The sequence below is a fragment of the Olea europaea genome, chromosome 11 (assembly GCF_002742605.1).
Source record: "Olea europaea var. sylvestris chromosome 11, O_europaea_v1, whole genome shotgun sequence".
Lineage (NCBI taxonomy): Eukaryota > Viridiplantae > Streptophyta > Magnoliopsida > Lamiales > Oleaceae > Olea > Olea europaea.
The window spans coordinates 16,431,942-16,448,530 of NC_036247.1; the positions used below are offsets into that span (position 1 = coordinate 16,431,942).

Below are 16,589 nucleotides of genomic sequence, written 5' to 3' on the forward strand. Positions count from 1 at the left end.
ACTCTCTTCTTCCTTTTGGGTGTCCCGTACAGTACGTAGAAATCAAAAGGACGCCCAGATGGTTTCCCTAACAAGTCTACTTCGTGAACTCCTTCTTGATGTAGTTTCTTAAACAGAGTATTGCGCGATACTCCTCTCTTTTTCCTTTCTGCTTCTAGGTCGATTTCTTCTTCAATGTCTGTCATCCCATCGTCCTCCTCGTCGTTGTAGGCCTCCCTAGAAGTCTGGCCTTCTTCACATACCAGCACGCAAGCTTCTTCTTCGTTGTCTTCCCCTCTTCTTCTTTTTCGTTATTCTTGAATTCATTGGCCAGTAGGTAATTATTGGCCACTACAGGAGGCAACGTACCGAATTGGATAGCAAGGGGCTGATCTGGATCTTCTTCCTCCCTTCTGTCCCGCTCAAACTTTGATCTCCCAGAAGAAGTTTCTGGCAGTTCCTTCATTGATTCATCTGTACCAGTCTCTTCGTTATTTTTGAGGACATTTTGATTGGCTACCTTGAGTAGTATAGGCGCTTTAGGATGTGGCATTCCTTGCTGCTGCCTTATCATCCGTCCGTAGTTTCGTTGGAAACGCCTTTGTTGGGTCCTAGTCATCTCATCGAAGGGTATTACCCTTCCTGCACTGTACTGGAATGAATGCCATACATTTGGCCGGTGAGGTTGCGGCCTAAATATTCTTCCAGTATCTGCTGGTCTGAACTGCCTTTCAAAAGGCGATCCCCTATAGAATGATGTACCTCGCCCTCTACCAGGCTGAATATTTGGGAAGAAGGTAGGGCGATGAGGATGCTGCCATGTCCCTGGTTTCTCCGTGTTTCTATTCACTTCTCTTTTACACCTTGCACACAAGACGTCTTCATCCTTTTTTGATTCTTTCCCCTTGATTCGTTCAAAGACGCTGGGATGTGGTCTAGGATCTTCTACGCTGGGATGTGGTCTAGGATCTTCTTCTCCATCATCTACAACCAATTTGAACTTTGGTAACTTGTTCTTGAATCCAGATGTTACCATGTTTACTCCAAGTGGCCATGAGAAAGGATTCTCGTCCACTGCCATCTTTTTCTTATCATCGAACGTAATTCGTCCTGATTCAATGGCATCCTGCAATACATGACGGAAAATCAAGCAATTGTTAGTCAAATGTGACCATGCATTATGCCACTTACAATATTTTTTACCCTTAATTTGTTCAGGGTTTGGCAATTTGTGATTATCGCTCAACTTTATCTGCTTATCCTTATATAATTTATCGAATATAAGGTCAGCTTTGGTCACGTCGAACGAGAACGTTCTAGCCTTTATGTTTCCATCCTTTATGGGCTCATTTCTGCCCGATGGTCTAGGCTTGGCCATTATGGGACAATTATATGTATCCCCTTTGACCAATTCGGCCAAACACATTTCGGCCTGATCGTATGACTCGTCGTCGATGGTATGAACGACAAAATTTGGGTCTTTGTAATAAGTCCCTTTACTAGAATTTTTCATTTGTTCCTCCTCTCTTATCAGTCGCTCATACCTAATTACATTCGCACTCAATTGGAAAAGGTCAGGGAATTCCTTGTCCTGGAACTTCTTTTTTAAATTAAAGCTCAAGCAGCCTTGAGCGATCTTGACAAATTCTTTCTCGGGCAGAGGTACAAAACACTTGCTTCTTGCTGTCTTGAACCTTTGGAGAAAACTTTCTGCCCATTCATTTGGCATTTGACGTAAATTCGTCAAATCGGCCAAAGTGACCTCAGACTCAGTTTTATAAAACTGAGCGTGAAACAACTGTTCCAATTGTTGCCATGTTTGAACAGAGTTCGCTGGCAAGTTGATGAACCAGGAGAAAGCTACTCCTGTTAACGAACTTGGGAAAAGTCTCATTTTATGGTAATCGGTTACATCACCACTTTGCAATGTGAATCGCCCTATGTGTTCTAGAGTAAACACCTCTCCTAAACCGGTAAACAGTGAGAATTCTGGCACTTTGTATCCTCTAGGCCATGGATATGCTTGGTCTACCCAATCAGGATATGGCTTTGTGTACGTCGGCCTAATGATGGGACGTACCCCAAAAGCCATCTGATCCTGTACGATTTCCATAATCTGGTTCCTCAACATGACGTTGGGGTCATATGGAATTCCTATAGGTTGGTTAACCAGTTGATTCGCATGAGGCCTGATGTTTGGTCCTTGATTGGCAACAAAATTACCATGATTAGGGCCATTACCATTAGCCTGAACATCTACTCCTTCGTCACCACGTGGAATATTCTGTCCATTGTTTAGGACATTATCTCTCACGTTTGGATTACCCCCCAGGTTAGGCATAACACTACCATTGCTTTGATTTGGCACTGTAGTACCTCCTTGGTTTGAAGTAGATGGACCAGAAAGCGGTTCTACCCCTTGACTCGGATTTAGGACCGAGGGATTATGTCCCACGATCGTCCTAGTTTGAAAGTGATTTTTAAGAGGTATAGCCAGTTGACATATTTGGCCTACTAACTTATTCATCATTTCGTTCAACGTCTTTAGTTGTTTGGCCATGTTGTGATAGTGTACATTCCCATTTTGTGTAAATCTTTCCATATTATGAATACTTCGAAGATTTACCTATTTAATGACCTCTTGCGTGAGTTCTCCAAGTAATGCACGCATGGTTCGAGGTCTCAACTCCGTCATTGGTTCGTAACGACTGTTACTGCTCTAATTTTGTCCATCTGTTCGTGGAGAGGCATGTTGCTCCTCATATCGCTCGATTACAAACTGGATTCCTCCCTGACTTGCTGCTTCCTTATCGGATCTCTGAGGCATATTGTTTTCCCTTTTGTACTTTCAACACCTAACACCATTGTCCCACTGGGCGTGCCAAATTGTTTCGCGCGGGTTAGTTGCTAACAATTAAAAGGGATCAGACGATTGTGTAAGGGACAAACCTCTTGAGACAAAGTCCCAAAAAGGGGTGTTCTTTTATTGGCGATGACTTTACAATTGGAAATGAAAATCAACGTGCCTCCAAGGGGCGCAAGCACATGAGTTACTGAAAGAAAAGTGTTTAAGTCTAAAAGCTAAGGAAATGAAAATTACATATTCTCTGTTCGAGAGTTTTGGATTCGGTCCTTTGCTTCTATGTCTTTTCTCCCTTTTATACTTCATAGACGATCTCTTTGTGATCAACTACTCTAAAAACTGCTTGATCGTCCTATAACTACCCACTTTCTTCGTAATGGCCACCTTGTCATGAAAACTGTCTTTTAACTGCTGCCATTACCCTTCATCGTTCAACCGCTTTCGATTGAATTCCTTGAATCGTGGAACGTGATAGGGCTGCTTTAATAACTGCTTTGATAACTGCACTTTTTGATAACCACGATGCGTTATGTTTTGTTAATACCTTGGGCGACTTGAAGGTTTGGGCAAGAATAGAGTAACAGCTTTGGGTGACTGTATGACACTCCATTCGCTCAGATTCTAGGCGACTTGCAAACTTGGGCGATGGCGTTACCGCGTTCTTGGGCCTCCTTATTTGGGCCTTCATCTTGATTTGTTTGATTGGGCTTCGTTCTTTGGGCTGTCTGATTTGGGGATTCTCCAATTGGGCTTCACTCCTTGGGGTGTTCGATTTGGGCTGAATTTTTTATGTGTCAACATTTGTATTAAGCAAATCAAGGACCTTAAAACGATCATCATCATCCAAGTTTTGAATCTCTTTGATAATGTTCCAACAATTAGGCTCTCTGGTGTCAATTGATTCAATTGCTTGAGTGATCTTGCCAACTGTACTAGCAAGTTTGTCTATAATGTCTAATTGAGTGCTTTTGGGCTCAAACGAACTAGATTTCGCTTCAAATTCTGTTCTACTTCGTTTTCGAATTGGTGGGGAAACCTCTGAACTTATAAAATCTTGCTTATCGGTTACTATAAATGTTTCAGTATCAGGATCATACATGAAGTCGTCTATTAAACTGTCACTAACTCTTCTTTCTTCAGTATAAAAAGTTCTTGCATCAGTATCATCCCCTAATGCAATTGAGTTTGTTCCAATAGCCGTCCCACTTCCAACTAAAATTCTCAAATCCTCATTGTCTGGAAAAGTGTCTGTGCAATAACTTTTATCTTCAGGATGTGACTATTAAAGAAAAAAAATATGTATGAGTGCTAATATATGAATCATACACTTCACTAACCAATAACTCAAATTTCATATGTTTCTAAATCAAGTAATAAAGGAAGCTCACCATAAAGTAATCGTCCCATACTTCATCACTCACAGTGAATTTCTTCATCACATGATCCCATCTAAACCCATAGTTATGACGCCTAAGCTTAGAATACTTGACTGTTTTTTAAACCATTCCACACGACTTTTATACTGGGCATAAGTCTTTTCAATCCCAAGTTTTTGGTTAAGATGAGAAAGTATATGTTTTTCTACGGTTATCTTGCTCAACAGACCATTACTATCACGCCAACCACGTGTGGCAGCATCAACGATGAGTTTTAAAAGCTCATTGCTTTCTTCCGACGTCCATTTCTCATATTTTTCAGTACCTTTTCCTTGAACCTTGTCATTTTCTTGCGTTAAATCTTCCATTAGAACTAGTGTCATACAATTAGAGAAGAAATATTTAGGCAAATACAAAATGATATACAAAATGAGCAACAAAAAGTCAAGCAAACATAGCTACTCGAGTTCCAAAAAAAAAGATATTTCATGAAACAAACTGATCATGTCTATATGATAACATAAGAAATTTACCCACAAAAAGAAAAATGCCAAAAATGATAATTATTAAGGTCCGATTCAACACTTGACACGTTTGAAGAGAGGTTACTGTAAAACAAACCTCCAAAGATAGACAGTGAACATAAATTGTAAGCTTCCCATGAACAAAACACTCTATAAACATTCTGTTGGGAATCTACTTATACATGCACGGCGAAAAATTAAAATTATTTCGATTCCCACCGAGGATCCCTTTGTGTTTAGATAGAAATCGTGATAAAGATTGTACCTTCGATGAATTATGCAAACCTTTTACTTTTCTTTTCGTTTCAGCAATCTCGATTCCCCTCCCACAGCTGTCCAATTGTCCAGCCTCCAACGGTGATCCACACAGAGAATAAGATTGCAGCTACTAGGGTTTTTCTTCTTGTGCCAGTAAGAATAATGAAAAACATATGGACCTCAAACCCTAGCTATGTATTTATATAAACCCAAACGGGCCCGGTCCGATCCAATATTTAATTAATCCATTTAATTAAATTCAGTCCGTGAATTAATTAATCTAATTAATTAATTCGGGCCTATAAATAACCAAATCAATTAATTAATTTATCCAACGACTGTTAAATTAATTAATTGATAATTTGCAATCTTCCAATTCTCTTTTGTGTGTGACCCATCAGGCTCCCGATTACGATGCCTAACGACGTGAAATATTATTTTGATCTAATCAAAATTGATATATTAAAGCACCCTTTTAATTTATCGTCGATTCAACTCGCCGTCCCAGATTGACATCTAGCAATGTGTCAGGGCAATATATGTGACGGAAAATGTCACGTGGTATGACAAAACCAAACTCGTTTGTTTACCGTGAAACTATAATCCTTTCGTCAATATGATCTGATCAATTACGAGATATGGAAGTGTGTCAATCTCGATTATCGATCATATCTTTCAGTCCACTATTAAGTCAATATAAGTCAAAAACTTCTTTTCGACTTATGAGTACACTTTGGCCAAGGATTTCATCATCGACTTAATTGAATGAAACGCAGATCATAATCTCCTGCTACCTAAGATGTAATTTGTATCTCACAATCAAAACTCCTTGTAATTAACAAATTACGAAGATTTGAATCTATGGACTCTATTATTTATTTAATTGTCTATTAATTAAATAATAGATCTGCCATTAAATTGCATTAATTATATATCAAAAGTATTTATATCCAAAGTTGATTGGACCTAGGGCATAATACTTACAAACTCCCACTTGCACTAGATCCAATCACTTATGTATCCAATATCACAAGTCTACATGACAATCATGTTTATGCTACGACAACTCTTTGTCAGTGGATCTACAATATTGTTAAATATGAAAATTTGTTCTTTTCTTTACTTTACGTTATTTCTATGTATTATCTCTCTGATGAGATTATACCGCCTTAATACATATTTGAATCATTGATGAGACCTTAGTTCGTTTGCTTTCGCAGTGGCTATATTGTTATCACAATACAATGATATGTGATCAATAATATCAGAAACTACTCCAAGTTCATTTATGAACATCATGATCCAGATTGCAACTCTTTGCTACTTCTGAAGTAATCATGTATTAGGTTTCTATTATTGAATCAACGTTGTTTCACGTTTGGAACCTTTCCAACAAACCGCTTAAGAGTAAACCAGTTTCTCCATATGAAATCTTCTCAAGATTTCATCTATGTAAATTGTGATGAGTTAAATAATCTTCTAGATCTACCTCTATAAATCAAGTTGCTTATCCCAGATCGTTCAAGAATAAATCCTTTAACAACCATTATTTCAACGATTGAAACATAGGAATGTCGTTTTCTATAATATTAGCAATTCGACAATGCTCCCACTATCTTCTTGTAAACACGCAATTCGTCTTCAAATTTTGATAAAATCAAACACTTTGACTTTTCCATCAAATCGAAGATTTTAGCTCCAAGAGACTTCTCTTAACCTATAGTCATTGTATGCAACTATTGCAAACAAAATTTGAATGGACTTCAGAAAGGCTACAGAGAAAGGTTTCACCAAGGTCAACGCTTAACCTTTGCTTCTAGCGTTGCTTTGTATATATGGATATTTCCATCCATATCAACCTTTTCATTGTAAACTATTTACAAAAACTTATGGGTTTTATTCCATCAAGAGGCTTGATCAAGGTCCAAACCTTGTTCACATACGTCGAGTTCATCTCGAGTTTCATGGCCTCTTGCTATCTCTTTTAAGTCAACACTTGACTTTATTTTGTTGCAACTAGCAGGTTCATTATCCTGGATCACTAATACCTGATTAATGATCATGGATTCGCACCTTCTTGAAGGTCGAATTATCCTACTAGATTCACATAGAGCTGTCATGTCTTCATGAGTCTTTACTTCCTGATCCAAAGTATGTCCCATATCAAATATGGGATCAAACTCAGATTTATCTACTTGGTTAACTATATCTGTGGACTCTTGAACTCTTTCAAATTCTATTTTACTCCCACTATCCTCTCATAGAGTAAACATTTTCTCTAAGAAGATGATATGTCGTAAAATGAAGACTTTCTTTATGATAATAGAATTTATATTCAAATGTCTCCTTTGAATATCCCACAAATATATATTTATCGGATTTAGTCTCAAACTTATCCGATTTAAGGTGCTTCAAATAAGCGTTATGACCCCAAGCTTTCATATAAGATAAATTGAGACTATTGCCTTTCCACAACTCGTATAGAGTTCTGTTAACCAATTTAGATGGGACGTGGTTTAGTGTGTTGCACACTGCAATCAATGCGTGACCTCAAAATAATTTTGGGAGGTTTGCATGGCTTGTTATTAATCGCATTATATCTAATAATTAACGATTCTTCCTTTTAGATACACCACCTTGCTGCAGTGTATATGAAGGAGTCCACTGCAAGAGAATCTCATTCTCTCTTAGATAATCTAGATTTTATCTTTAGGATACTCTCACTTGATCGAATCTTAATGTGAGGGTATCTTTACCTATTTGTTTCTCTAATTCTTGTGTGAATCCCTTGAACTTTTCAAGAGTTTCATGTTTGAGTTTTCATCAAGTATACATGATCATTGATGAAATAAGAGAAACATTACCTGGCATTAATTGACACAAGTCCATATGCATCACCATGCATTAGACCAGTAATTATGTTGATCTTTCTTCTTTCAAGTAAAAGAAGATTTGGTCATTGTGCCTGACATGCATAATTTGTACTTACCAAAATCAATTAATCCCAAGTATACATCTTTATGTAACTTTGGAATTACATTTCATCTAAATGACAAAGTCTGTCATGCCAGATTTTGGTAATAATTCGATTATCGCATTTATGCCTTTTAATTTCTATACTCATTATAGAATCCTTAGTATTAAAGAATATAATACCATAGCCATTAGGACTTTACCAAGATAAACAAGAACAACTTTTGTCCTTAACATTAAAATAGTTCATGTAGGAACATGAAATTTATTTTAATGTTCCAACTATGGTTGGTATAAAGCGACGTTTCTTTAATTCCAATACTAAACCAAAAGGCAATGGCAAGAAGTATATTCATACAGGCAATGCAGCAACCTTTGCTCATCTCCAACGTGTATGCCAACTTCTCCCTTTCGCAGTGGTCTACTTCTTTTTAGTTTCTCCATATTTGTATAAATATGAGATTTACATCTGGTATCAAATACCTAAGAAACTAGTGAAGTAGACATAAGCCACGCAATATTCCTTCCATGACCTTTCATTCTATAATAAAACAAAGGGTCATTAGATTTGGTATTGTCCTTCGCTTAGACTGTCTTAACCATATTGGGTGCTTTCACAAAGCCCCTTTAAACTTCCTCTTAATATCTTTAGAGGAATCAATGATTTGCCCACTACCAACTTTGATAAAGGGCTTAACAGTTCTAAACATGTTAAGCAATTCAATAATTTTGCATTCGAGCTTATTCACGTTAAATTCATAATTAGTTGTGAATAGCTTTAGCTGACAGAGATTGCAGAACCAAGTCGCTACTTAGTTCATAGTTTATGATTGAACACAGTTGAGACATTTCTCAACGTCAATCATATTCAGTGTCTAAGCATCGATTGAAGATTACTCTGCCATTTTGTACCGGTATAGTTGTTTGGAAGTCTCATATCCTTCCACACATGATTATTATCATATAACTCTTTGTAATGAAGAATTATGTATTAACATCTATACTCTCAAGTCGCTTTTGTAACTCAGTGACATAGTTGCAAGTATCACATACGTTGCAGTACTATTATCATCACTGCGTTTACTACAGTAGCCACCTCTTCTTTAATCGAGTCATCAGCAGGTGTCTCTGGAAAGGACTACTTAAGGACGTGACCAATTTTCTCATGCATGAGAACAATTCTCAAATTGCGATGTCAATTAAGAAAATATAGTTTAGTTGTTAGCATCTAGTATGCCATTCAAATACTCATGGTTACTCACGATTCAATAAATATAAATGACGAAAAGGAAACGAATAATATATAAAATGTATCAATTAATTTAACATAGACTTTTATTAAATTAATTATGCTCCACTGTTTAATATAAATTTATGACCTTCTTACATAAATTTATGGAGTCCATACCTAACTTCCAGTGGGCTGGGATCTCATCTATTATATTAAGACCTTGAGTGTACTCAACAAGTCTTAATATAACATTTGAGTAGGTACTATTATCAATTGTATCTCCATACAACTCCCAGATCATTAAACTGACAACTCTTTGTTTTCACACATTTTATGTGTTAGCTTAACATACCTCTAAAATTTATCTCCTTGAGTGTACTCAACAAAAAATAAATCCATTATTCAGAAATATCTAATATTTCATAGTATCAAAAATATCCCTAATAGACCAGCCTTGAGTGTATTCAACAAGTTGAGACGATTTGGGACTTTGGTTTTTCACTATAATGATGGAAGGCAATTATAAATGTGACTTAATATTTTGTGGAGGGATTTTGCATTCAAAAGTCTTATCAACAACGATACAATCATATATATATATATATATATATATTATTATACGTCTACCATGCAAATGAATATATATATAACATTATATAATAGTGTGGACGGGCTTTACTATCTAGTTTTCTCGAGTCATAAGGAAGACTAGTTGGTCAATTCCTAGGGGGTATTACATCAATTAGTATCAATGCACCATCTCCATGGTCTCCTCCTTTTCTTGTTTCTTCAATTAGTCTAGTTGCAACTTGTATCCTATATTAGTTGGTATGAAAGCCTAAATGAAATTGGACTCGCAGGCCTATAGCACAATAATAATAAGGGACTCGCATGTCCAAAATGATCAAGAGCTCGCAGGCCCAAAATAATAACAAGTTCGCATGCCCATAAAACGACAAGAAAAAAAATAATCATTCAATACATCCGTATGATCGAGTCCATAATTGTCCACTAATAATACATTCATCACATAAATGTATACCTATATAATATCTAATATTATATGCAAATTAATTTCAAGTTTCTAGCAATTAAATCGTCTAAACTCTTTTAGACAAATAGATCAGAACAATTAAATAATTAATTAATCATATTAATCGATTATTTAATTAGCCGGAATATTTAATTAAAATTAAATTTTAATTAAATAACAAATTAGAGTCAAACTCTAATTCAACAATTATATGGCGGGATAATTTAATTAAAATAAAATTTTAATTAAATATCAAATTATGGTCAAACTCTAATTTCATTACTTAAGGCGGTTGAATTTAATTAAAATCAAATTTTAATTAAATAGTAGAATTAGAGTCCAACTCTAAATCTAAGATTTTTTTAGGGCCATCCCATTTAATTAAAATCAAATTTTAATCAAACACCAAATTAGAGTCTAACTCTAATCTAAAGAAAATTTTAGGGCGAAACAATTTAATTAAAATCAAGTTTTAATTAAACATCAAATTAGAATCCAATTCTAATTTCTAAAATATCTTCGAGTGAAAAATTAATTAAAAGAACATTTTAATTAAGTTCTAAATTAGAGTCCAACTCTAATTTAAATTGAATCAATATTTTAAATTAGGATAACACTTCTAAATAAAATAAAAATTCAATTGGGGTCAAAGTTTAATATTTAAGTTAAAATCCAATTTTAACGAAAATATAAAAAGTCGTCAATTTTTAAATAAGATTTTAATTTGGGTCAAAATTAAAGATATAGGTCAAAACCATTTAAAATGCAATTTAGAACCCTTTTAAATCAAATTCAAAATCATCTTCGAAATTGCAATCAAAAACTCATTTTTGAAATCTCCACTTTGACCCAATGTTTTAAAATTACATAAAGCCCCTCCACAATTTCTGAAATATCAAACAGGCCCTTATTCTAAATATTACAATCTGGCCCCCTAAAAGAAAATTTCAGGCAAGGGCTCAAAATTATTGAAATTACATAAAAGGTCCCGTCCCCAAAATATTTACCCAGTTTTTGGAAACCCTAAACTGCCGCCTCTTCCCCTTTCGTTTGGAGGCGCCTGCGACTTCATTCACAGTGAGGGACACCGCCTGAACCGTTGCATCTCGCGCACTCGACCTTCGGGGCTTCGTCGCTGCGAGAGCGGCATTTCTTGCGTTTTGCAGCAGCACCTTGCCGCTATACTTCGCGCTACTGCTGTTGCAGCAGCACCTTGCCGCTGCAACAGCAACCCCGCACCGCCGCTGCACTCTGTTGCCACGCACCGCCACTGCAAAGTGCAGCGGCGGTAAGAGCAGCAACAGCGTACTACCAACACGCTGCTGCGCCTGCGCAGGGAATGGCCTCCACCACTCCCTTCGGATCTGATTCCCATCATTTTTTTGTTTTTTTTTAATTTCCAAAATCAAATTTCAAAAATATGAAAATCAAATTTTCATTAATCGCTAGAAACAAGAAAAAATATAACAATCAACTATTGACTGCACAAATATGTTAAACAATTTCTAACAAACACAAAGTAGGCTCTGATACCACTGTTGGGAATCTACTTATATACGCACAGCGGAAAATTAAAATTATTTCGATTCCCACCAAGGATCCCTTTATGTTTAGATAGAAATCGTGATAAAGATTGTACCTTTGATGAATTCTACAAACCTTTTGCTTTTCTTTTCATTTCAGCAATCTTGATTCGCCTCCCACAGCTATCCAATTGTCCAACCTCCAACGGTGATCCACACAGAGAACAAGATTGCAGCTATCAGGGTTTTTCCTCTTGTGCTAGCAAGAATAATGAAAAACATATGGACCTCAAACCCTAGCTATGTATTTATATAAACCCAAACGGGCCTGATCCGATCCAATATTTAATTAATCCATTTAATTAAATTCGGTCCGTGAATTAATTAATCTAATTAATTAATTTGGGCCTATAAATAACCAAACCAATTAATTAATTTATCCAATGATTGTTAAATTAATTAATTGATAATTTTCAATCTTCCAATTCTCTTTTGTGTGTGACCCATCAGGCTCCCGATTACGATGCCTAACGACGTGAAATATTATTTTGATCTAATCAAAATTGATAAATTAAAACACCCTTTTAATTTATCATCGATTCACACTCGCTGTCCTAGATTGACATCTAGCAATGTGTCAGGGCAATACATGTGACGGAAAATGTCACGTGGTATGAGAAAATCAAACTCGTTCGTTTACGGTGAAACTATAATCCTTTCGTCAATATAATCCGATCAATTACGAGATATGGAAGTGTGTCAATCTCGATTATCGATCATATCTTTCACTCTACTATTAAGTCAATATAAGTTGAAAACTTCTTTTCGACTTATGAGTACACCTTGGCCAAGGATTTCATCATTGACTTAATTGAATGAAATGCAGATCATAATCTCTTACTATCTAAGAGTGAAGAATCCTTTATTGATCAATCACAACCTTCATATGATTCTTGACGTACTCGAACGATTCCGTATTAGCGGCCCTTTGCAGAGCAACATCCAACACCGCCAAAGTATGATTGTCCTCGTATAAGGTACCATGATGACCTCAAGTCAAAGGACCAATTCCACTACCGAACGTTAGAGATTAACCACTGACACTCAGATAGTTATCCATGTGGAATCTCTCAGCGGGTCTCCAATGTTTTGTTCTATAACAAAACATCCATGTGTTCATTTAAGTGTCACCACACTTTAGCTTGTGAGATCAGCTACTTACTTCACAAGTAAGAAATGCCACACGTGATGGTCTATCCATAATAAGGATATCCGTATCTCGTTATTACTTATGATCACGGACGATTTAAGATTCAATCAGATGTAATTTGTATCTCACAATCACAACTCCATGTGATTAACAAATTACGAAGATTTGAATTTACGGACTCTATTATTTATTTAATTGTCTATTAATTAAATAATAGATCTGCCATTAAATTACATTAATTATATATCAAAAGTATTTATGTTCAAAGTTGATTGGACCTAGGGCATAATACTTACACATTCAACTAGTTTATAACAACTTCAAAATTTTGAAGATAACAAAAGTGCATAACAACTTGTAATCTCCACTATAAATTCTAATGAGCAGCAGTATTGCCATCATCATCCAGTTTCCACTTATTTAATTTTCAGACATCCAACCTCAGCTTCATTCGGCACCATATTTGTCTAGCTCTTCGCTCTCTCCCTACATGACTTTAATCACGTGCTCTATCACCATCCATTGAAATGATAACAACTCTTGCCACCAACCACTCTGCCCCCAACTCCCAAACTGACAGCATCTCCACAGAGTAAGAAAAGATTAGAACGCAGATGCTAGATTCATAAACGATAACCCTCAAGTTTGAATTTTTTTTCCTAGACTAAAATTTCAAGCTCCAGTATGCAACAATGATTCATCAATGTAAAATTATTTCACTTTCTTGTTACACGTCATTCCGTTCTCTATATCCCAATGAGAACAAGTCCCTCCAATTATAAACAAACTCAAGTAGATAAAAATTCATTTTTTCTGTTGCCATCTTCATTAACTAGGAACCTTAAAGGCAAATTAATTCATAAGAAACAAACCCAAGAATTATAATAATAACACTTATTCACGTAAAAAAAAATAAAAAAAGAAAAAGAAAAAAGAAATTTAGCAGCAGCATTGCCATCATCATCCAGTTTCCACTTATTTAATTTTCAGACATCCAACCTCAGCTTTATTCGGCATCATATTTGTCTAGCTCTTCACTCTCTCCCTACATTGACTTTAATCACGTGCTCTATCACCATCCATTGAAATGAAAACAACTCTTGCCACCAACCACTCTATCCCCAACTCCCAAACTGACAGCATCCCCATAGAGTAAGAAAAGATTAGAACGCATATGCTAGATTCATAAATGATAACCCTCAAGTTTGAATTTTTTTTCCTAGACTAAAATTTCAAGCTCCAATATGCAACAATGATTCATCAATGTAAAATTATTTCACTTTCTTGTTACACGTCATTCCATTCTCTATATCCCAATAAGAACAAGTCCCTCCAATTATAAACAAACTCAAGTAGATAAAAATTCATTTTTTCTGTTGCCATCTTCATTAACTAGGAACCTTAAAGGCAAATTAATTCATAAGAAACAAACCCATGAATTATAATAATAACACTTATACACGTAAAAAAATACAAAAAAAGAAAGAAAAAAGAAAAAAGAAATTTACTCAAAGAAAGGCTAAAGTGAATCAGGGGGTGATCATTGAAGAAGGTAGAGGAGTTGAGAGAAAGTGGAAGAGGGTATTTTATTTGGGTTTTGAAGGACGTCAGTAGTGTTTCAGTTCATAATTGTATACATATGGCGAATAAACCCCAGGTGGGTAGGGCCAGTTCACTATTTGTATCAACACTGGTGTGAATGGTGGTTTCAAGGGTCCAATTTTGGGTCAGGGCGGAGGGTGTTGCATTAGGCTGGAAAGAATTCGTGTTTTTCTGTGGGAATGTTGAACTGGTTTAGAAATCATAAACTCCCCACAATCATCTTCTTCCAGTTCGCAATTTTGGAGATGGTTTATTCATAAATCAAACAAAATACTCATATAGAGGGAAAGATAGAGAGGTGCAGAGCTGATTATAGAGAGGTGCAGAGCTGATTACCTGGTTGAAGGAGATGAAACCCTAGAAGAAAAACAATATCCCTGTTACTATTACGTGAGACCTTCACTTGTGAGAAATCTCTCAACTGCTGAGAGATTTTTCTTGTGAGAATTCTATGTAGGTTTTTTACCAAAAGTCTCTGAAAGTCTAATAAATTATAAATTCCATGAAAGTCTTTCTTAATTGAATACCCCGAAACTTATAGAGACTCTTATAAAGTTTTAATTGAATACCTCGAAACTTATAGAGACTTTATAAAAGTCTTTAAAAGTCTCTATTGAATACACCGAGATTTTTAGAGAGTCTTTAAAAATCTCAATTGAATACACCGAAACTTTTTAAATCTCCCAAAGTCTTTAAAAGTCTCAATTAAATACACCCTCATAAGTCATACAACGGTGAATTTGTTCACGAATTTTGCTAAAATAATAGGGGCAAAGTTCTTTGTTATCAGACCTTATACACACCACGCACCCGTCAAACCAAATTTGGGATCGTAAAGATCAATGCATCGAAAGCAGTATAAGCCCCACCTTTCTTCTTCCATTCCTTACAGTGAGAGGATTGTTTATTAAAGATAATATGGTGATTTTGATTATTAAGGTAGAGCAATTGAGATGGCTAATGTTGTTAGCTTAAAATTCCTTTTTTTTTTCTTTTTTTTGGTGATAGAGGAGGAAACAAAATCATATTCTTGGTCAAAATAGAAAGAAAATGAATTGTGAAAAACAAATACCACTGCTGAATTTTGGGGAATTTTGAAAGATCAATGTCAACATTGATGATGAAAGCAAAATAGGAACATGTGGACAATTGAATTTAAAAAAAAAAACAGGTGTTTGAGCCCCTTTTTGTGCAGAATGCATTTTGAAATAGTAAAATTAATGGAGAATGTGTGATTAGAAATAAGAAAAATTTTGAATTTACCTATAATACTATTTTATTGAAAAATATGTGATTGAAAAGAAAAGAAAGAGAAAAAAATATGTTTAAAAAAATAGGGATTAAATACGGGCACAGTTCGACAAATGTAAACATATAAATTAGAGACGGATATGGGGGGCTGGGCTGGGCTGTAGCCCCCCCAGGTCCAAGAGTTTTTTTTAAGGTATTTTTTATTTTGGGTAAAAAATCATTTTTTATGTATAAAAAAAATTTCACGTAGTAGCTCGGTTTGAAATTTTGTAGCCCGGTCGTGGATCCAATCCTGGATCCGTCTATATAAATATATTCAAGACCAGACGGGATGGGAGACATGACACAACATGACGCAGTATAATATCCAAACAGAATGATATTCACTTTCAAATTTGGACAATGCTACACGTACCCAATTTTTTTACCTGCTACTCACGACAGGGATGAGGACCACATGTTGGCATTTTAAAGTTCACACGAACCCGCATGCATAGTGAGAGGGGGGATACCATTCGATACATATGGAATAATCCATTGAAAAAGGAAATGGGGAATATTTCTTGAGTTGAATGAATGAGGATAATTTAGGTAGTTTGTTAATTTTAATTTAAAATGTTTATTTTAAAACCTTTTATTCTTGTCAAAGGCTAAATTTGCAAAGTGTATCGAGATATATAGGCTATTTGACTCATTTCCACCTAGGGTAATATAAAATAGGGGAAGTTTGTTAAATAACCCGGTCAAATATTGTTATTAGTTAAAT

General features: G+C 35.5%; 1 protein-coding gene across 1 annotated transcript; it reads right to left on the reverse strand.

Moving 5' to 3' along the window:
- Positions 1 to 3,629: 3,629 nt before the first annotated feature.
- LOC111404525 (uncharacterized protein At2g29880-like) lies at positions 3,630 to 6,547 on the reverse strand. The gene is made up of 5 exons (XM_023033318.1): positions 6,490 to 6,547; positions 4,840 to 4,914; positions 4,366 to 4,591; positions 4,231 to 4,291; positions 3,630 to 4,121 (listed from the first exon to the last, which is right to left on the reverse strand). The coding sequence occupies exons 1-5, from the start codon at positions 6,545 to 6,547 to the stop codon at positions 3,630 to 3,632; spliced, it is 912 nt and encodes a 303-aa protein (XP_022889086.1).
- Positions 6,548 to 16,589: the final 10,042 nt, after the last annotated feature.